General features: G+C 37.0%; 1 protein-coding gene across 1 annotated transcript in view; it reads left to right on the top strand.

Moving 5' to 3' along the window:
• Positions 1-9,651: 9,651 nt before the first annotated feature.
• Positions 9,652-23,708, top strand: part of si:ch211-216b21.2 (heparan sulfate glucosamine 3-O-sulfotransferase 3A1) — a 48,949-nt gene continuing 34,892 nt past the window's right edge. Inside the window, exon 1 of the mRNA XM_052112928.1 lies at positions 9,652-10,582. Within this exon, the coding sequence (XP_051968888.1) occupies positions 9,993-10,582 (590 nt within the window). The 5' untranslated portion in view covers positions 9,652-9,992. The remainder of the gene's footprint in view (positions 10,583-23,708) is intronic.

Raw genomic sequence — 23,708 nt, forward strand, 5'->3', positions numbered from 1 at the left:
CAATCAGTAACATTATCATTCATGCACAGATTAAAAGACACCATATTGTGAAAGTAAACACAGAGTGTTCATTAACCAGTTTGTCAAGAAAATCTTTTATATGGTAGGCATCAATATAGACTTCAACATGAATATGTCAAGTGCATGTAATATTTGTCAAGCTTCCTTATGCATCAACACACATAACACTATGGTTTGTATTCATCTTTATATTCTGTGTGTACAAAGCAGTGCCTGGTAGAAATGACACAATTGGGTCATTTGAGGCCATGCATCTAGGCCCTCCTTTCTCCAGCCTTGTAAACAATGGTAAGAAGCCTTTACAGTAACCACATATGTCTTCAATATGCACGACAGTCGTAACTTTCCTAAACCCACAGAACAAAGTCACTGTTTGTGCTTTAGTTGGCATTGTTAGGTATGGGTCCCTAAATTTCCTTTCCTGTCATGATTTATGCTCTATTAAATTCACGATCCAGCATGGTTTTTCATTATTTCAAATGCCATGGTGCTTAAATTTTCACCAAATCTTTCTTTAAACAGCTATAAGAACAAAGCAAAGTGGTGTATTGCAGGTCATTCAAGAGACACACTACATGGTTCAGAAAGGTTTGACTGTTGAACAAATAAGTTTTAATAGACAAATTAAAAACACTATTAAAGCCTATTACTACTCCCCATTCGGTTTACACTGGACTGGTCAACATGATGTGTCAAAGAAAGTGCAACCCAAACAAAGTGTGAATGAACCATTCCAACATAAAGGCAAATTGACAAAAAACAAACAAACAAACACATATACATGGGCTTTAAACCAGCCATGCTGCAATTTTGGCCATTTCTAATCTTCACTTTATGGACAAGTTAAGCACGCTGCAGGTGATGGGCTCTAAGCCACCCTCAACCTGCCAGACCCCCAATATAAAATCTCTTCTGTTCCACAGTCTGCAAGCCAGGCATTGTGGCTGCTCATATACCTCCAGACAGGGCATTAACTAAAGCTCAGGGCCCATGACAGCTGGGATATGTGACATTGTTGAACAAGGCTGTCTGGTAGACTGGTTATCGGAAAGTTTTGGTGCATAGTGTAAAATAGTGCTAAATGACTGCATGAGTCCTAAGAATCACAGAAAAGCATGTACAGACAGTGTTCAACATGTCATAGGGATCACACTGAGGACACGTTAGTTTATACTAGCCTAACCACATTTAAACTCATTAAACCCTGCATTTTGCACAAAACATTGCTTGAGATGTTTGGAATGGCTGGAATGCTTTCAATCCATGATTGCATTGTCTGTAAGCTGGTTTTGTACTTTTCTGTGTAAAGGGTGTTAAAATACACACCCACAGACACAAACACATGATTATATCATTAGCCAACAACTCATGTTATGTCCAGTCTGAGCCATAACTGATCTAACTGGCAGTGCTGGGGAACCTATTTTTCGAAATCTAGCTTCCCCAAGCTACTCATAACTTGAAGTACTGTAGTTAAATTACAAAGTGCCCCTTTCAAAATGTAGTTATTTACACTATAAGCTATTAACAAAAAGTAGCTAGAGAAAAAAATATTTGTATTGGATTGATAGGTCAGCAGTGTTTTCGGAACTATAGCAGAAGATCGGATTGAATCTCGCTTTTCTTATCTTATTGTTTGTTTATATTAAATACACAATTGATCATATATAGTAACAAAAATGTGATATTGCTGAAGTGAATTTCAACAGTCGAAAATAATGTAGACATTATTTCAGTATTGCATGGTTTTATTTGCATTTAGTTCGACTTTATGCTGTGGCTGGATTTGACTCTGTGTCATTTAAGAATTTTGTTGGTTTTATACTGTATACAATTCCTACAATTAACCTTATATTTGTTGCAACAATTGTGTTTTAAAAGGTAAACCCATAGGCAGTACACATTATATTTCATCTTAATTACATTAATGCAGAACAATAGTGTGAGGGTAGTTCACTTATATTTTTCCAAAGATCTGGGTGAAAAATGTAAATGGACAAATCTTTTAAATCTTTTGGAATGTTACAACCCCCCGCCACATTACCTTTGTATGTGTTTTTAAGGGGATGGGGTAGATAATAGGCCAACTCAAGTGTTCGATTGTCACCAGAGAACTCCAATATTTCATAAATTGAAGTAAAATGTAGACACTATTTACACATGGGTGCAAAAACTAATTCCGAAAAATAATAAATATTATCAAGCTTTGTGGCAACATCAGTTAATAGCAACCGCTAATAAAATACCAGACAAAATAACAAAGCACGTAACATACAGTTTTAAACTGCATAGCATTTTTGGTTATTACATAAAACTCAAATGCATCTATTGAGACAAATATTATACAAATAATGTAAATCACAACACTTCCAGCCTAATACATATAATGGAAAATTGCGATTCTTATACAATATTTAATTTGATGCTTCCATGAAGAATGATTCTGTTCACTTTGTCTTTCATTTTTATTGCCAAGATAATATAACATACAGTATGATAAAATAATTCTCATATAAATTAATTAATTCACTTTTGATAATCCTGTTTAAAAAATAGAAAATATGGACTAGCCCATCAGCATATCAAAAAAAGCACAGGTTTAGAGTCTTCGCAGTTTTTGGAAGTTGTTTGAATATGTAGCCTATATGATGCTAGCTCATAACGTCTGCATAAAAAGACTTACAAATGACAATTCTCTCTAATGAAATGTGAATGGATAAATGGAAACAAATACTGTAAGTCCCAATGCGTGGGCGTGCGTCCTTGTAAAATGGATTTGGGCGTCCCCCCCAAATTCTGAAGAATGTGACTGAACAATGTACACACACACACACACACACACACACACACACACACACACATATGTTGGTCTACCTATCATTATGAGGACTTTCCATAGACATAATGACTTTTATACTGTACAAACTATGGATTCTATCCTCTAAACCTAACACAACCCCTAAACCTAACCCTCACAGAAAACCTTCTGCATTTTTACATTTTCAATAAAACATTGTTTAGTATGATTTTTAAGCGATTTGAATTATGGGGACACTAGAAATGTCCTCATAAATCACATTTATAGCATAATAACCTTGTAATTACCTGTTTGTAACTTACAAAATTGTCCTCGTAAATCACAAAAACACGACACACACACACACACACACACACACACACACACACACACACACACACACACACATTTTTATAATATTTTATATGTTCTTGATGGGTTTCATGAAATTCACCAATGCAAATGTGTGTGCATGTTATGTGAACATGAAAAAAATATTAATATTTCTTTCCAAACCCACCCTGTACACCCTCTGCCATACACCCAAACTTTCTCAAACACCACAGCTCAATACGTCAGCCAAAAGCTTATTAAAATGTCATTGACCCTTAAACTGCATATTTATGCTGTGTTAACTGAGCTAATGCCAGAGAACTGCACACAGACTCATTGTTACAGAGCCTGGCTGAGTCAGACAGACTGTGGTTGTCAGAGATAAGCTTTATTGCAAAATGTGTGCACAGGTTCCATTTGATTGATGCTTCTCCATTATTATTATGCCAGTGGGAGGTAATACATTCGGTGGTGTCATAAAAGCCTGAGTCTAAATTAGAAGTGTCAAATTGTGGTGGTGGCCTGTCTCCCCTAACACACCACTGAAATGAGGTGGCACTGACACAGTGATGATGGAGGGAGGGAGGGCTGCGTTAAACCGGGCTCAAACCAGGGCTCAGCGATAACTATAAGATTTTCTCATTAAATAATATTTGATTCACCCCCTCTCACTTTGTGGAAAGGTACAATTTTGCCACCTCTAATGTCGGAAAAGGCAGCAAAAGTAATTTAGGTGTAGGGGGGTTTGGCGTAAAAGAGCTCACGATTGCTAATCTCTAAAGACAACTCAGTATTCAACAGGAGGGTCACACTGGCGCTCAAACTATCCTCCCTTGAAATTCCTAAGAAAACAAATGTGTAAATCATCCAGTATAATTAGTGCACTCAAAGAGAAGGAGTCCAACCTATGTCCCAGCTCTTCCTTTTTTTGTGCTCATTAGAGGAGATGTGGGAGGATGAGATGGCTGGCCAGAGTCCTATTTTATCACCTTCTTGTCCCAGAGGTGGTAACATGAGTAGTGAGGCTACTATCTGTACTGTTCTGTACAGGGGAAAGAAGATTTTCCTTTTTCAGAGCGAAGAACAGGGAGGAATGTTGCACCATTTAGAGATTTAGGGAGGTGAGCAGGGAAATAGATGTGTGTATACATGCATGTGTGATTGAGTGATTGAGTGAGTGAGTGAGTCAGTGAGTGAGTGAGTGAGTGAGTGAGTGAGTGAGTGAGTGAGTGAGTGAGTGAGTGACTGTTTGAAAGAGATATGTGTGAAAATGGCATACATAACTGTGTTATTGAGGGGAAGTGCTTTTAAATTATTTGAAACAGCATTGCTATGGTGCATTTTGTAAGACAAGTGTAATCGCAAACCACTCCAAGACAAAAGTAACATTTCTAAAGTGTTCAAAAAGAAACGAATTATTCAATTGTACCTTAATTGCACTGGGTAATCACTTAAAAAAAGGGGACTTAAGGATGTTGAGAATATAGTGAATGAGAAGCTAAATATTTGTCTCCCATTACTATTTTTAAACACAGATATCTTATCAGACCACACTCATACAAACACTCAAACCATATCTAAACTCTTGTGTGACTCATACCTTCTAAAGCTTTATCAAACACCTACTAGCACCTCGGACCCCACCCAGAGTCACTAAATAGAGTCTGTCGCCTATGAGTCTTCTCCAGACTGTAATTTCTTGCTTAAAAACAAAGTTCCATGAGACCAACGGGTCAGCATAATTTAGCAGAGTATCAATTACAGTGCTGTACTAAAGCAAACAAAACAGAAAACAACACTGTCTCCATCAGCACCTTTTTTTAAACACATGTCACTTTAGAGACTAGAGGGGCTATTTAGGCACTTGCGAAAATCTTTAACTGTGCAGAAGTCGTTTGATGTCAAACCCAAAACTTTTTTTAAAAGGGACCTTTTTTTCTCAGCTACTTTAAGGTTATAAATGGAAGTAACACATGAAAACTTCAGTCTTTTTGGAACTGGGCGATTTTATGGAGCTAAAATGTAAAAAACTGATCTAAGTTAAGACTGAGTGCTTTAGAAATAAAATATTGTAATACAGTAAAAGACAGTAATACAGGAATTCAGTCTGGTTCCCTTAAAGACCTATGGGGCTTTGTGTTGAAAAGCATATACAAGTCAAGAGAGCAGCACCAAGCACTCCGCATTAATGTGTGTTGTTCAACCTCGCTCCACCTTTCCTCAGAAACAAAATCAGTCCAATTTGTCTTCACTCTTTGATTATGCAGTGTAATAAATAAATAAATAAATAAAATAAAACTGCTAACTATAAAGGAGAGCTCTGCTTATGTCCTGGTTAATTACATTAGTCTAGACGCTGACATTAACAAATAGTGTTCATTACATATTTCCACGTGACCGGGTCAGATCTTCCTGTGATGTAAATATCAGAACAGGGAAGGAAGCACATGCTTAAGAATGAAAAATGACACAATATCTGATGGCAATCAATTAGAAATGAACACAAAAAGATTATTGTACTTTCACTTATCAAAACCTGTATTTTATAAACTCTGGTTGCTGTTCATTGCATCAAATGCATGCTACTTTATCCCCTGTTGGAAAAAATTCAGGAAAGGCTTATGAAATATTATAACAAAGTTATTCAAAGGATGGGTTAAAGAATATAATATAGCCCCACTGTCCTTACAAAGGAATGAGAGCTTAATCAAGATTATAGCCTCATAAAACAGTGGTTAAATATGAATTTAAATTATTAGCAAAATTAAGTAAAATTATACATATGCCTGCATACTTAGGCTTTTGACCAGAAGCTACTGTAGCAACTACCCAGAACACCCATGCAATGCCCTAGCAATCCTCACATTTCACGTGATTTGAGATGTCATTCATGTCCATTGAAACAAATAGTTGTTTTTGTCTGCCATGTATGCTTGTTCTTTCCACAATTTTACACATACTGTACACAATTATGTAAACTTACCCATTTGCATTAACACCAGAAAGAGTGTTGACCTTGCCCTTAGTCTGTTCTGCAGGTGTCATAAACATGGCAAGTGTGAAGATATCTTCTGTTGCTTCCAATCTACACAGAGATAAATCACAGAACATGTCAATTATGGGTATGGGATCCATTAGAATGGATTGCTCCTCCATTTGTGGTATTTTCATTTATATTCACTTTAGCAGAAGAATGACATCTGGCACAGCTCAAAATCAATTTTGAGGAATGTAGCAATTCCAAGTGCTCAAATGGATGTAATTGTGCTTCTCTGCTTATTCGCTTCAAAATGCAAAGTGTTACAAGTTATTTGCTTTCAAGTAATGCACAAATATACAACTGAAAAACTGATACTATTATAGTCCTAAAGATGCATAATTCATTTGTGTTCTGTATGTGTATTTTATAAGTTTATCTGAATAGGATTTATTTGAAAAAAAAAACTTAGTTTGGACATATTGAATCCAAAGTTTCTTCAAATTATGAAGAGACATGAAAAACTTGTTTTTTTCACATTGCTTTTTAATAAACAGTTACACTCTGGCTGGTCTATAAATGGCTTGTTTCAGTCTCTCTACAATTCTGAAGCGCAGAGGAAAGTCGCAAGGTGAGGTTGCAAGACTCATCTCCAAAGTATTGTCCATCTCATCTGCCAGTCAAACTTATCTAAACTGGGTTGAGTCCTGCTGCCTCTTAGAGCAGTGGTTCTCAACCTTTTTGACTCCAAGGCCCCCCCACTGTCCAAGACAATATTTGAAGGCCCCCTCTCCCGAAACTACATGTGTCTGATTAAAAGAATTAATCACGGATCATTTTTTTATTCTTGAAGTTTCAGAGAGTCTGTTTATAATTTGTAGCCATACATCTTAAAGTATTTTTTTAGCATTTTAATTAAGTTGAATTATTTTAATGATTTTTATATTTATTAATTTAAATACATTTTAAGTCAACTTGAGGCCCCCTTGGCAGTGTGGTGAGGCCCCCTAGTGGGTCCCGGCCCCCTGGTTGAGAAACACTGTCTTAGAGGATGAAATGTGTCATATACACTTACACATCCATACGTCCGTCCGTCCGTCCGTCCGTCTGTCTATCTGTATTTACATTAGTTTTCACATTTTGGAACAATACTACACTTCCTGGTGCACAAGTGATCATTTAGTGAGATAGTTACCTCACATGCCCCTATGTTTCTTCTGCAGTTCTGTGATTGCGCAACATTACCTAATCTGTTTTAATTTTCCTTCACTCTGCACTGGCCATAAATATGTCTCTCTCATGCTGAGATCTCACAAATCCACTGTACAGAGAAAACAGGCAGTTCTCCAGCAAGCTGTGGGGCTGAAGATTCCCATCTCTGATGCATAAGTCTTCTTATTTACTTGAGGTTACACTTGCTGGCCATAAAACTATTGTGATCCTATTACAAAAATAAGGAAAATAGTACTGTCAGCTGTTCACCTCACAAATATCTGTGTTGCATTCTTAAAAAAAAAAAAAAAGCGAAATTTCAACATCGACTACAACAAGTAAATAATGGCTTTATCTAAACTATATAAACAGATGACAGCAGATGCTTGCAATTACTTACTGTAAACCTGGAGTCTACATTATCAATTCTGGGCACATGTATCAACAGAAAATATAGCAAAAATTAAAGTGAGTTATGAATTGTTTATTCATACCCTTATATTTCATTTTCTATTCAACCAAAGGCTGAGATCGGTGTACAATTATGTGCAGAACTTTTCTCTTCAGTATTACTCAAGAGAACGAGAAAAAAGCACATACTTGCACAAAAGTTGCAGTAACAAAACTTTACCCAAAAAAAAAAACAGGACCCCAAAATATACAAATACTGGCAAGATATTGCACAATGAAAAGGCTAACCTCTTGACTGAATGCCTGTGTCACAACCATCCTCTCTCAAATTGTTTCAAATCTCAGTAAATTGGCATGTCCACTCAGCAACAACACTAACCTACTCTGCTCTCTGTTTGGACCTCTATCTCCATGCATTCCTTTATCATGAAACCGATAATGGTTGTGTAAAAACATTTGACCCAGGGGGCATCACCAGGGGATGGTCCGGCTATGGTTGTTGCCTCCTCTTTCTCCTGGGATGGCAGAAAGGGCCAGGGTGTGATTTGTTAAATGCAAGTCAGCCCCTGCATTGTGTCCTCATCATGGGGACATCTGGCACAAGCAAGCCGGTGTTTTGACTGAGGTCTCCATCTCCATTCTGAAGCAGTGGGCTGTGCTGCATTGAAACACTCCTTTGGCTTTATCATGGAAATGGCGCAAACTACAGGAGCAGATGTGAAACATTTGGCTCTGTTCTTGTTCACTTGTAAAGAAATAATGTGCTGCTTTTACTTTCATTTTACCATGCTGTGTTCTTTTCCATATTAAAAAGAAAGAGAATATGGTAACAATGTGAAAAAAAAGGATGTTCGTCCCTGGTGGGCTAAGTGTGCTGAGGTTTGAGTGCAATTTGAGTAAGAAGAATGACAGATTAACTGAATAAGCAAAAGAAGAGCCAGATGTCTCTGAAATTTGTCAGTGAGCTGTTAGAATGATGTAATGCATATAACAGAAAAAGCACTGAAAATTGTTGAGAGACGATGAAACAAACACCCACATGAGTATCGAAAACAATCTCTCTTTGTCTCTTTCTTATTCATGCACACATGATGAAGTGCACACACCATGTAGATTTGGAGATAGTGTTTATAGATTTAGTCATGCAGTAATGCATGTCTGAAATAATCTTATTAAACCATTACCGAGACTGTGTAAACACACACTTGCACTAGAGCCAGATTTGTTTTTTATGAGATCAAACAACTTATCAATTTCATAATACAATTTTCCACTATCAATTGGTTTATTACATTTTAATCTGTTTAGCATTAGTTCAAGTTCTAAGTAATTTTTCCAATCAAAATAATGGAGAATTTGGCCTGATTTCTAATTATATATAGTCAGTGATTTACAAAATAATGTTTAAAATCTTTCATGAATATTATTATAGGATTTAATAAGATTAAACATTTAGATATTAGAGCTATGCTGTACCAATATGTGTTTATGTGTTATTTATTGCGTTGATAATGAATCACCAAATCATCAGTTTTTAATTTCTCTACAACAACCCTATAAAAAGTTTGTATTTGTTTGTCTGCAGCCACAGGCGCTGAAAGTGACATTTGCTTTGAACACGAGCGTGACAGTTCTTCATAATGGCATGACAGGTAGGTGGAGCCTTACTGCCCACCCTGCATCTCATTGGCCTCTCCCATGCAAATTGCGTTCGCTCGTAAAGGGTTTGGCTATCTGATTGGACCACAACATGCCCATCACTTTTGGTGATGTCATTCTGAAGTTAGATCACACTCGCACGTTTACCAGAACTTAAATAATTTTGGATGGGGAAAAAAAAGTAGATTGAAAGAATCTTTCATTTTTATTTATTTATTTATTTATGACTTGCTGATGGGGTTCCGCTTTTTCTCATATCTATTGGGTTAAAAAGAACAAAAGAACTTAATGTGAGACATTTTTCTCGTACTCTTCTCATTTAAAATTCCTTACAGTCTACTCTTCGTTTATTCAATAGTTATTCCAGACTAATAACAGCTAATATAAGGACCACTTATGCGCAAGAGAGTTTATTTTGGAGAGCGGCGCGTGCGAACACCAATCCACCTCCTCGAGCTCTCCAGCTCCAAAACTCTCTACCTTATTATATATATTTATTTTATTTTATTTTTTTGATGGCAATACCGAATAATGCCAGTCTAGCATGGCTCTCTCTTCAACTCTTGCCACCCTTGGACCGACATGGCATATAGTCGCGTCTTTTCGGACCCTCCGTCCAAAAGCATCTTCAAGACATTCGCGGTAATGCTGCTGTCCATACTCGCATCTCTTTACTTTCTCCACTGCCTCACGGACCGATACGGGACCTGCATACCTACTGAGAAAAGACACACGGGTCCGGTTGAGCGATTTGACGCAGTGGAACAAAAAGATTTTGGGTCACTGAGGAAAAAGAGACTTCTTCCAAAATGGACCTCCATCAAACCTGTGGTGATGAGGCACCACGGTGTAATAATCAATCGGCTCGCGAGTGTTGATGAAGAGGATTTACCTGAACTTGAGGCAGATAAACGCCTTTCTCGGTCAAACACCAACGTGTTAAACTCTCAGGATGTAGATTTAGAGGCTGGAGGCTCGTATTTTGATACTAGTAAACTAAGTTCACTGGGTGAGGGCAGCAAGAAGCTGCCTCAGGCGATCATCATCGGCGTGAAGAAGGGCGGAACGCGCGCGCTGCTGGAGTTTCTGCGCGTGCATCCTGATATTCGCGCGGTCGGAGCGGAGCCTCACTTCTTCGACCGTAACTATGACAACGGACTGGACTGGTACAGGTAAGATGGACATGGCCTTTATGTATGCACAACAGTCTACACAGCAGCTTGATATGCGTTATTAAAACTGAGATGTATTAAATTAGAGAAATAAACAGAATGCGTTTGTGACTATTTTTTCATCGATGATCTAAAAAAACAACATAATGAGCCTATTCACGATTAAACTATCATCATTTGCAATATTTAATGACGTATGATTATTATTATTATTATTATTATTATTTAATTGTGGTTTAAACTTGTGTTTATTTGTGTATGTATGGACAGTGTGAATGTTCTTCAACAAGTGCTCCTCAGGCTTCTCACTGGTTAAAAGCAATACACAAACTGACACGAATGTAATTGTAACTCAATTAATAAAATATTAATTTTGATAGATTATAGACTTGCTGGTTTTGAAAAAGCAAAATTAACCTAATTATAGAGCTGTTTGTAGATCAAATAGCCTATTTAACAATTTCTCTCAAAAAAGGTAAATTTATTTATATAAATAAAAATAAGCTAATCAAATAAAGTAACAAAAAATGCACAAAATTTAACTTGCAAATTAAACAATCTTTAGTGATGGACTTGGTTTGGGACGAATTCGATCTGCATTAATAGTTCCTTGAATTACAGAAAATACACTTATTTCTCTCAAACTTGTTATGACATTAATAACAATTAAATACCAATAATTGTTATAACTGGTATGGTTTTATTTACATATTTCACTTACAAACGTTTTACTAAGGAGTAAAAATGTAACGCTTTTATGTGTTTTTGAAAGTGGGAGAACTTAACTGAAAGTCTATGGTCTAGTAGTAGGCTATTTTATTCGGCATGTACACATCCAAGAAAATATGAAATATTCAACTTTTCTAGCTATAGTATACTTTTATATATTTATATGTGTTATGAATCTGTGTGTGTGTGTGTGTGTGTGTGTGTGTGTGTGTGTGTGTGTGTGTGTGTTGTGTGTGTTGGTGTTTTTCAATCACATTTATCCAGTCTGCTGTTAGTGTTTAAGAGCAGCTTGTCTTTTCCTTGGTGCTCAGTTTAATGGGGCAGCATCACAGCTCTGTTGTTAAGAGGGATTACGGTCATAATGAAAGGTTACCTGTCTGTCTCTGCAGGTATATTTCACCACCAGATTTAGTTAACATACAGAATCATTCATTAATATGTGCAAAGAGAAACTTGCCCTATAATACTCTCTTTCCCACCTCGCTCCTCTTTTCCTTTGGATGAAGCTTTTCAGAAATTCTTCAAGAAAAAACATATAGATAAAATATATAAAAACATCAAAAACACTTTTTTTCACCAGCATGTGCTCTCTAGTTTTACCATCACTCTTTCACATCCATCTACTTTGCTATTCATCTTTTGTTTCCATCCATCCAGAGGAGATGGCAGGATTCTGGGAATGCGATTGAAAACTAGAAACCCCGTTTTAGAAGGAGAGGGGCCCTCAACTTAAAATGACACAAGACAAAAAAATACAGCATCTGTGCCATATTGCTTGTCTGGGTATAAATAGCAAATGTGTTCGAAAAGGTGTTGTGAGGTGATTATCCATCAGGTTACTTTCCGGTAATTGGTTTAAAGGTACTGGGAACCCATTTCAGGAAGTGTGCTCCATTTGAGCTCAAACATCTTTGGGTTGGTCGGAGTCAGCATGCCACAAAACAGGGAACAAATTACAAAATAAATTAAGCTGACATATTTTTTTTTCTAGTGAGCAGAAAGATATGTCCTAAATTTATGTAAAAGCTGCGACATTTCGATGGATTTGTGCAAATGAGGAAGACAAACATAAAATAACTTGTGCGGCATAAATTATCACCCTTTGTCAAAACCTTTAGGAATAATTGTGTTGATCCTGACTGTTGAAGTTATGAATGGGCTCTGTTTTTTTCTCTCATTGCACTAATCACTGTGTCCAATTTTCTGGAATTATATGACTCTTTTCAGGTTTGGCAGTGAATGTTTAAACACTGAGTATTCATTCTTTGTGTGTTTCAATGGCTGATACACACACTGTGTTTTACTCTGTGGGAATTTTAGACGTACTGTATGTGTGTTTGATCAATTAAGATGCTCGTGTCCAGTTGGTCATATTTGTGGTGCAAAAACTACATGCATGTTTCTTTGTGTGGCAAATAAAATCTAAGATTTCATTGAGCCTGATGGGAAACAAAAGGATAGAGGCACATACATACCAATCAGTGTAGTGGTTGTTTTGTCTTACTCATTCATGTTTAGTTAACAACTCAATAGTTAAATCAATCACAACCAGAAACTCTGTTTAAAACATTGATTACTAGATTATATACTGTAATATCTGAAATGCACAGGTTTTTGAATATGGCTACAAATGAAAACTGTCAATTTTTTTTTTTATCGACAGTTAATCAACTCATCTTCAACTTACACAGATGTTTATTGTGCTGTGTTTTCTGTGATGGCTTGATCCAGTATAAGGGTGGGATGAAATATCACAGTCATCTGCTATAGAAATACCAATTTAAGGTCTCAAACACCAATGTTCCTCCTGTAGATAGCCAATAATTCCCAGCAGTGGCCAAAATCACACTAAATATTCAAAATTTATAAATGCAATGATAAGAGGCATTTTGAAGTTAGTTTACAAGACAAGCACAAAAACAGACCAAGAATTCTCACTTGTCACATTTTACATTTGTGTTCATGTTCACTGTGTAGTAAATAAGAAGGAAGAAGATTAATGTACTATTTAATGTGTAGCCTGATTATTTTGTGGAGCCGCTTGTAGATTCACATTGATAGGCCTGTTGTTTTACTACACTAAGTAATTATAGAAACTTGTAATACGTTTAACATGGACAAAACTGTATAACGGTTACCAAAAATGTGTATGAAGGAAAATAAATTGGTGATACATCTTTGAAATGTTATAATGTTTGGCATTTCACTAATAGTCATAAACACTGAACTTGTTATGATCATAAATTATTTGGAACAATTTACTTGTGGAAAATTGGATGTTTTCTTTTAAGTATTGTTTTATATGCAAGGAAATTTAGTAATTGCACATCTGGGGAGCCTGTGAGAGTTTATGCGCACTTATGTTTCTTTGCACCCTTCCCCCTCGGGAGCCCCTGTGGTGAGGACTGTATTCAAGGAACGCATATCAAAGAGCAGCCCTTCAAAGTACATTAAAACCTCTTTAAAATTGGGGCCAGAAAATTTGGAGAAATATCCTTAGACCACATGTCTTTATGAATTAATCTTGGAATAATTCTAATTTTTCTATCTAAATCGATCCGAGGCTGAAGTTTTAGGGGGAAAATACATTTAAAAAATAAACGGGTCAGCCCATCACAAGGTCTGTCAACACCAAGTCCCTCAGAACTAGTATTCTGAGCAAGTGAACTATGACTTGGCACTGCTGGCTTTTGATTAAGTGGGTAGCAACGTCTCAAACATGCCTCTGTTCAGACCTTTTAGACACATCTCTCCACACAGGTGTTATGCAGAAGTTGCTGGAGCACTTGCAGGCAGGTTGGCTGGCAAGCTGGTGGAAAGTGAGAACCACGCTTGAGGGAAATGTTGCAGTTTTGGAGTGATATATAGCACAGACTCTGTTTCTTGTATGCTGAACGTGTTGTTCGTTTCACACTGGCAGACAGCCTGTGGTAACTGGTCTACTAAGCAGTGGCTAAGTTCCTGCTCCACAGGCTGGGAAAATAAAACGCTTGTGTTAATGGAAATATGAACAGACTCACATGAGTACTGTGAAAACTGACTGTCAGTAACATGCAGATGTGCATTTAACATACACACCGTTTCACATTCGGTCTGTTGGTGTATTTTTCCAAGGAGTTCTATCAATGAGCGCTCCTCACTCTTTAGGGTTCTAATTAGAACCCAAAACGTTTTTACAATGGTTTCACAGCCTGATGCCAGATGAGAGGGATAGTTCACATTACAAAATTAAATTCAATTATCAATTACTCATGCCATCCAAAATGTGATCTGCAGAATATTATTATCTTTAAAATATTATTACTATATATAGATTACTTTTATGATGCCTTTATGTGCTTATTTGGGCCTTCAAAGTTCTGGCCACAATTCACATGAATTGTATGGACATACAGAGCTGAAATATTCTTCTAAAACTCTTAATTTGTATTTTGCTGAAGAAAGAAATTCATAAACATCTGGGATGGCATGAGGGTGAGTAAATTATGAGAGAATTTTCATTTTTGGGTGAACTATTCCTTAACTAGAAAACTAATTCTAGTTATTTTATGAAATACATCGAATAGTCAACATGAAATAATAATTTATATTATCTATTAACTTTATAACAACAAGTTCCTGTTCTCATTGTGCAAAATCGGTTCACGTTATTCCAAACACTCTCCGAAAATGTACTGTTTATGATGCAAGGCATTCACTGGCCCATTCCACCCTTGTTCTGGGTACATATTTGTACCTTTAAGGAGACAAAAACGTACATTTGTTTTGTTTCCCAATGACAAAAGGTCATTAGGGAGCAATCGTGTAACCAAAACAAGTGATAAATAAAGTACAGAAAATGTCCGCTTGAGGCCACCCCAGTGACGGCTCTTGTACCGTAACACTACCATTTTATCTGAGAGTGAATAAAATGAAGTTTGTCGATTAACATTTAATCAAAATATAATAAATTTGCACCACTTTTAGATACGATCAATTACTGATGGATAAATTAGATCCAGCTCTATTTTTTTTTTCTTGCTGAAAATCCTTTTTAATTGGAAATATGTCACATTGTGGAAGTAATATAGGCTGCACATACTGTTTAGACTTTAAAGTTCCTAGGAACGAATATACTGATCTGAATGTTAAATGTATTGCAAAAGCAGTAACTTTTTTTTTTTAATCTGCAAAGAACCATATAGCCAACTCAAGAATTGTATTAAGTAAAATTTAGCTCTTCATAAGTGACCCGAAGGTGCTTCAAAGAGCCATTTATAAAAAAAAAAAAAAAAAAAACACATTTATATTTAAAAGTAAAGACTTACATGCAAATCAAACACTATGCAAATCTACACACTAGAGATGTTGGAAAAAAATAATTACAGTGATGCATCGTGATTCTGAGTTCAGTTTAAATCACTCTCCAAAGACAACTGTTTGCAGACCAGCTGTATCAAACACATGACCATTTGTGCCTGAATGAAACTACAATCCCGAAAAGAAAATTATGATGTGGCAGTGGTTGGGGAGATGTTGGTGATGTTTTCATTTAATAATTTTTTTCTACCCCTCCCCCCAATGCCTTTCTCTACTCTTGCGCACTCTCCATTTCATTGGCTTTTGTCATTGCCGGTCACTCGTTTGTCAGGACAGTGCGCACACCAGATGATTAAGGTTTTATCTTCTACTCACAGGGCAAACCGATAGAACAGTGCATACGGGAGGCTTTATACATTTCTGAAGCAACAACTGCGCTATTTAAACTGCTTTACTATCACCTGTGCAGGTGAGGGGAGTAGAAGCTGACAGCTGCACTCTCATAGAAGCAGATAGATCTCTCATCCTGGACCAGCAACTTCCATTTGTGCTTAAAAATGAAGATGAATTGCATGGTGTCACAAATGGTGTGGAAGCAGGACAAGACAGACGAGAGGTGCAGATCCAAACGCGGTTTTATTAAATAATAAGAGGAACACAAAACACTGGAACAAAAATAAACAGTCCACGATGGGAAAATGAAATAAACACAAACACGAACACGAAACATCCACGAACACGAAACATCCACGAACACGAAACATCCACGAACACGAAACATCCACGAACACGAAACATCCACGAACACGAAACATCCACGAACGATCAAACAAGGGAACAAGAGCAGGCATAAAACATTGGAAACATGGAACATCACATACAACCACCGACAAGGGAATGGAGGAACAAACAGGGTTTAAATACACAAGGACACAATAAAGACTAAACGAGACACAGGTGAGAACAATGATGAGTGCAGGCAGTGAGGGAGGCCGGGAATTGTGGGAATTGTAGTTTTCTACAAGGACAGTGAGACTCGGGGCGGACAACAAGGAAAACATGACATGGTATTTGATCAGTGATGGGTGAAACGGAAAACAAGGGGCAGACAACAAGGAATCGTGACACATGGCATAGATTATTTTTAAATAATAATGTAATACTAATAAATGATTTACAATGCTTAAACATGGAGAACCAGTATTTTGTTTGTGCTTTTAAGAGATTTTTTATAAGGTTCTAAAGAAAGAAACTGAAAAATAGATACTCTTTTAAACTATTGAACCATTTATTTAATCTTGTGGATGTTCCATGTTTTGTTCACAGCTCAATCTGAATGTAAAAGCCTAGTATATGTAATGTGACTCTTTTTGATTTTTAAAACAGCTGTTAAATAAAATGCTGAAAGGGTAAAAACAGAGAGTAAAATTTTTTTTTGAAGGAACTGAAAAAAGTAAGATTTTGAAGGACAAGATGCATCGTGATGCATTGAGAATCGTTTTATAATCAAATCGTTACCCTTTGAATCATAATCTAATCGAATCGTGAGGCCAGTGAAGATTCACACCTCTACTACATGTCTTGTGATGTCTCATTCACCTGCTCTCTCTCACACACACACACACACACACACACACACACACACACACACACACACACACACACACACACACACACACACACACACACACCTGCATGTGCTTTATTAGATCATTATAGTCTTCTCTATACCTGATTCAGCCTGGGGGCAGGTTGTTCTGTAATGTTGTAGTGCTAGGATGACAGAAGCCAGCTGGAACATGAGATCACACTGAACAAAGACACCACTGTGAATGTATGTGTGTTTTTGTGTGTGGAGGTCTTTGATCTGGTTTGGCAAGGGGCACTGCTGTGACATGTTTGCTCAAATTACCACAAATACTCGAAGAAGCACCCACATCTCTTTCTTCCATTCTTATGCAGTTCATCTCAGTTCAGTAGATACTTAAACAGCATGACAGCATAATTACAATTTTAAAACGGAAACACTTTTAGAAAACTCCTAAGATACCGACAGTGATACTAAACTGCACTGGTAATGTTGCACCCCCATGACTTCTGTTAACTGTGGCTTTCGTATAATATTATTTTGATTTTAGTTCTGAATCTAGTTCCAGTCCCCCTCCCACTTAATCTTTGGCATATATCATGGAAAATAGGATTGTTTTTGCTCATTTGAAATAAAAGGTTTTGATGTACATAATACAACAGCTTCCTTGCCATGTCTATCCAGACCATTTACTGGGGGTTTCTCCCGTTTATACACCCCTCCTCCCGCTGTACTCCTGATTTACAATTTATCCAGATAAACTCATGATTTTCCGCATCCACACTTTGCTTATGAGAATGTATTAGGCCTCCAAATAGTGTTGCCATCTGTCCCGTAAAATAGGGGATCGTCCTGTCTTTAAGTATTAAATGATGCTTTCCGAATCAAATCAATAAACTATGGGAAGCAATTTGTCCCGTAAGCTGGTCCGATGGTGTCATGGTGAAGTGGTTTCAGATCATAAATGTAACATTGATACAAGTTGGACATTTTTCATAGTAAGGGTGAGTAAGGGGTCGTCTGAAAAGTCCACATATTGTATATATATATATATATATATATATATATATATATATATATATATATATATATATATATATATATATATATAAAGATTAAAATAAAGTAAAAATATATAAACGTACTGGTCAAAACAACTAATATTAACACATGAAAGGCACATTTACATATCAATGTCTTGTCAGTATTCAGTATTTTGGCCTTTTCTGATGAACAACAAGAGTGTAGCCAACCACAACAGAGGTCAATAAAGTCAGTACAGTAGTAAAAGCTGCTGGTGTAGTTTAGGGTCTTACATACGGTGGAAAATACTCATGTAAATGATATAATCACTCTAAAAAAACTGTTTTTGGTTCCAGAAACCATGAGTAACATTATAAGTGGACTTCAGCAAAAAATGCTTCAAAAGGGAATATGAATAATAGAATAAAATTCCTTTAAACTTTGTTCATCATATTGTAAATGACACTCAGGGCTTCAGTTTTGACCGTGAAATTCCTCTCTCTGCTTTCCAATTGCGGCCTACGGCAGTCAAGTAATCCCTGACCCGACCCACCACTTATGAAAAAGGCAGAGAATGTGAAATAAGGACAAAATGAGCATGAGAAGTAAAAGAACAGAGCGGCATGATACCATATGAGAGCCTGTAATTTACTAAGACAGAACAGAATAGAACTTTATTTAATTTATGAAGCAAGAGGCCTAGGACTAAAGTTTGAGCGAAGTTAGGAGAGGCTGGGTGTAATAATTTGGTTGTGTGTGTGTGTGTGTATACGGACGAGGGTCAGAGGAGGGTTCAGGCCATTTATGTAGGTCATGTTTAGGGTGAGTGGGGTCAGTAACTGGATCTGTAAAGTGGACTTGGACCACTTCAAAAAACTTCTTGTTGGGTGAATGTGTATGCATACATTCTTATACATGTATACATACACAATATCACCACATCCTGATCCCCACCAACACTCAAACAAAGGACACAGAACAACAAGTGTCTCATGACTTTCTCACCAGAACATACATTGTGTTAACCCCCCTCAAATGTGCAAGCACACAAACACACAAACACTCTCTTAAGCAGCTGATCCCCAGAGCCGTTTTGGATGCCAGGGCACAGCGCTGGCTGTCAACAGCTGCCTGAAAGGCATTTGGGGAATCTAGACCCCAGTGGGTGCTGAAGAGTGAGAGCAGGTGTAGATAGTTCCCCAGACATATCCGTCCACATATAAACACATTCACGCACATACACACCCACCTGATACTCACACCTGCCATGGCTAACTCACAACCTGACCACATCTCAGCATGGCCCTAATTTGTAACTTTTGGTCACTTAGATCAGAGGGCTTTAGGAAGATAGAGTGTAGGGACAGAAAGGGAAATTGATGATATGCAGGTCAAAGGTCATTGGGGATAACCCTAAAGGTGAGAGATGTCTGTAGGACCCTCTGAGCTCCCTGCTGTTAGAGCATCCCACATGGAGACTCCGATGAGAATGCAAGGGATCGATTACTCATGGGTCGGGTCACAACTTGTTTATGTGCTTCCATTTGTGCAAGCTTTGATCCATTTTTAACCACAGTGATGGTGTCTAAGCAACTTTTTATGTTGTTTGCAACAGTTTAGATGTGCAGAGAAAGCTTGCATGGCGAATGAGAGCCCACATCAAATATTATTTTTGTGTTTACCCTTTTACAATAGTAAAATATATATATTTTTTAGTTAGGGTTATGTCAGTCAGAAGAAAGAAAAATGCTTTTGCTTTTTTAAAATTTTTATTAATGTGAAAATGGTCAATAGGAGTGAAGACAGTGAAGGAACCCTACTAGCAATAGCAACATTTAGCAATGTAATCTAAGGATGCACGATACCATTTTTATGTATTCCGATCCGATTCCGATACCTGCAATCTCAGTATTGGCTGATACCAATTATACCAATAATTGTGGGTACACTTGTATATGTAAAAAGAAAAACACAAACCTCTAACTGCATATAATATCAATATAACCATCCAACTTTATTATTGACTAGTCTACTGGATAATGTAGCAGCAAAATTAACAGAAATTTAAGCCAGTTTTCATTGTACATTCTTTAAAACTTGCATCTGGACTTTTATTTTGATGGTCAGAACACTCCAGGAAGTCCTGAAAGTGTCTTTATATGGGATAGTTCACAGTTTAATTAGCTTCTTATTCAGAATTTGGTAAAATGCTTCTCCAGGGCCGTTATCAATGTATGCTATAAGCAAACCAACTATTGAGCATCTACATCTGAAGTTTTGTTTGTGTGTAGCGCTCACATATTGCGCACTGCTCTGAGGGCCGCAAGCACATCAACAGCATCCATGTGCTATGTATGTGTGTTAACGGAGCCTTGCCATTCATTAACGTGCTGTGCATGCATACTATATATTTACTTAACACAGCCTTTGACGATACATAGCTCTTCAGACCAATACCCGATCCATCTAAAATGTCCAGGTAAGTGTAATCACTTTCTGTGTAAACTCTCCTTACTTAATTTACTTAGTAATCAAAACTTCTGAATTACTGAGTAGCAATGCAACAAGTCTGTTTTGGTGTACATTAAACAGTGGCAGTGTTTGCTCAGTCTTGTTTTTTCAATGAACAGGGATGATGGAAGTGGAGGTGTTTTATGCCACAAAATTAAATAATAATAATAAAAAAAAGCTTTTAAGGGCATGACTGTGAAAGTAAATTTTGTTTAATCGCTCCAGGCATTGTGGAAGTATAATGGGTGATGTTTTTGTATAATGTATACGCAACCCGGGGCGGTTCTCAATGTATCAACTGAAGCAGCTCAAAACAGACTTCAACTCTCCCAGCAATTTTGTGTAATTTCACCTTCCTGTACACAGATTGCTCAGTCTCTCTCTCTCTCTCTCTCTCTCTCTCTCTCTTAAAAAAATCTCCAAAGTGGTAGCAAAGTGTTGTCCTGTCAGAAAGATGTTGAAATAGTAAACCAAGCACTTGGCAGTAGAAATATGTGTAGGTTTATGTCCGTGCAGAGCCTGCTGGAACAATGCGAAAGGCATCTGACAATGTAAAGGAGCAGTCAGTTTTCCGTGAGCTAAACCCAAAAAACCTCCCTGCAAACTACCAAAGATGGTATGGAGAGCCGTCGTGCGGTAGGAGAAACCAAGAGGGAGAAAGGAGTGTTGTGGGTAAATGATGCATGGCAAGAGCACATACATGTTACGGGTCTCAATGGAGTGGAATGGTGGAATAAACCCTCTCCGTTGCATGATGGATTTCACTTTCCCAGCGAACAGGCAACAGCTTTATCACAGGAGAGGGAGAGAGCAATTCTCCAACCAAAGACAGCCATGAGAGAGAGAGAGACAGAGAGAGAGAGAGAGAGACAGAGAGAGAGAGAGAGAGAGAGAAAGACAGAACTGTGGAAACCATAAAAAAACTTCACCTAATGGGTAGTCAATTTCTGTGTTGAAATAACTGTGTTAAATGGTTCAAATGAGTTTAGATGATGCTTTTGGAAATTAGTTATTAATAATGTTATTGTCTAAAGCCTTTGGTGAAAACTAAGTGCAGATCCATTGTAACCACTTATTCCATTTCAAAGCCTTAAGAGTTAATGTAGCATTTTAAGGCACAAAGGCCTATTTTAAAATGCAAAGCAACCACATAAGTAATCTTTTTCTTGCGTCTTTGGCATACTTTATTTCTCAACCACATTTAAATACTATAAGTGCACATAAATTATTAGTTAGCACTTGTGTTGATGTGGTTGTTATTGTTAGCTGTTTAACACGGTGGGTGTCCTAAGCGCTGATGTGTGTTATCTCTCCAAGAAGCAGTGGACTCTGCCAGTTGCACAAACCATGCCAGTTCTGTGGTGTCCCTATGTCATTGTGAATCAAAGAGAAAACAAGACAGACAAAGAGAATTGTGCCAAGATAAAATGTATTTGTGTGGGTCAGCCCAGTTTAACCCATTCTCTCCACATGTGCACTTCTGCCAGGCCTGCAGGCTCTGAAAAACCCAGACAAAACCATACAAGTGGCCAGTCTGGACCACAGCCATGGATGTGGTCACTTTTGACAAACAAATCTATTTGCAATTTAAAGGCAACTTCAAATTTAGCAGTCGTTTTTTTTTTGGGGGGGGGGGGGGTTGCTGTGCAATGCATTCACATTAAGTTTAGTAAGGAATAAAAATCGACATAGTCTCATGACAACTTGTAATAATTTGTATGTGTTGGCGAAATCGCAAGAAATTGCATGAAAAAGTATTACTTTTATTAGAAGTTAAGCTCAGTCATTTGTGGTGTAATGTTAATCATCACAAAAATTCATTTAGACGGGTCCCTTCTTTTTCTTTAAAAAAGCTGTTACAGTGAGACACTTACAATGGAAGTGAATGGGGCCGGCCCATAAATGTTAAAATACACACTGTTTCAAAAGAATAGCCACACGATGTAAACATTATATGTGTTACCATGATTTTAGTGTGATAAAATCACTTACTAAACTTTTCTGTGTAAAGCTACTGTATATCCAATTTTATAACTTCATTAACAAGACAACATACTGCTGTAAACAACTTCACAGCTCAAATAATACACAAGTTTTAAAATAAGAAATATTGTAAGTGCTTTAATAAAATTATATGCGTCACATATCTGCCTTTATACCATACAACAATTGGCCCCAATCATTTACATTGTAAGTGCCTCACTGCAACCTTTTTGCCTTTTTTTAAAGAAAAGGTATGAAGAGTTAAATTAATTTACTGTGGTAATCAACATCATGCCACAAATGCTGTTGACTGTTTCCTGAATGTTCCTCTAAGAAAGGAGACATCTGTAAATAAGTTTGGTTACTCATCCCATATTTATTATGCAATAGCCTATAAATGTCAATAACCTGAAATACAGATCCCTTGTCTTGTTCCAAACCCAAATGCTTTATATATTTTCCTATTAAAATCATGGTTAGGTTTAGATTAGGGGTCAAACTTAGTAAAAAAACACATTTTATTTACAAGCCAACTCATACAATTTCTTATGGTTTTGCCATCTCGTATCACTATTATGACTTTTCATGAGACTTGGTTTGTGAAAGTTATTCACATCTTTTTCAAATTCGTAATGTTTTTGAAAGTTCCCACTTCTTGACTGCTATTGCAAGTCATACCACTCAATGGCCATCTTTGAAATGCTCCCGGGCTGGCTGTGTAGTCTATTTCAATGTAAACAAGCTGCGAAAAAGTACAGCTCCTATCTACTTGAATGAGGAAAGACTTAAATCTAAAAAGTGTCAAGATTATGATCAAAGAGCATATTTCAAATCAGCAATGAAATATGATAACAAAAGTATCATAAATTGTGTTTCTTTAGCTTAAATTATGCAAAAAAAAAAAAAAAGCTATTTTCAGGCTGGATTAGTGCGCTTGCAAGTTTTCGAGTTTACTGACTGTATCTAAAAAGGCTCTTTTATCTGTAAGGTAGG

This window comes from Xyrauchen texanus, chromosome 40 (assembly GCF_025860055.1).
Source record: "Xyrauchen texanus isolate HMW12.3.18 chromosome 40, RBS_HiC_50CHRs, whole genome shotgun sequence".
NCBI lineage: Eukaryota > Metazoa > Chordata > Actinopteri > Cypriniformes > Catostomidae > Xyrauchen > Xyrauchen texanus.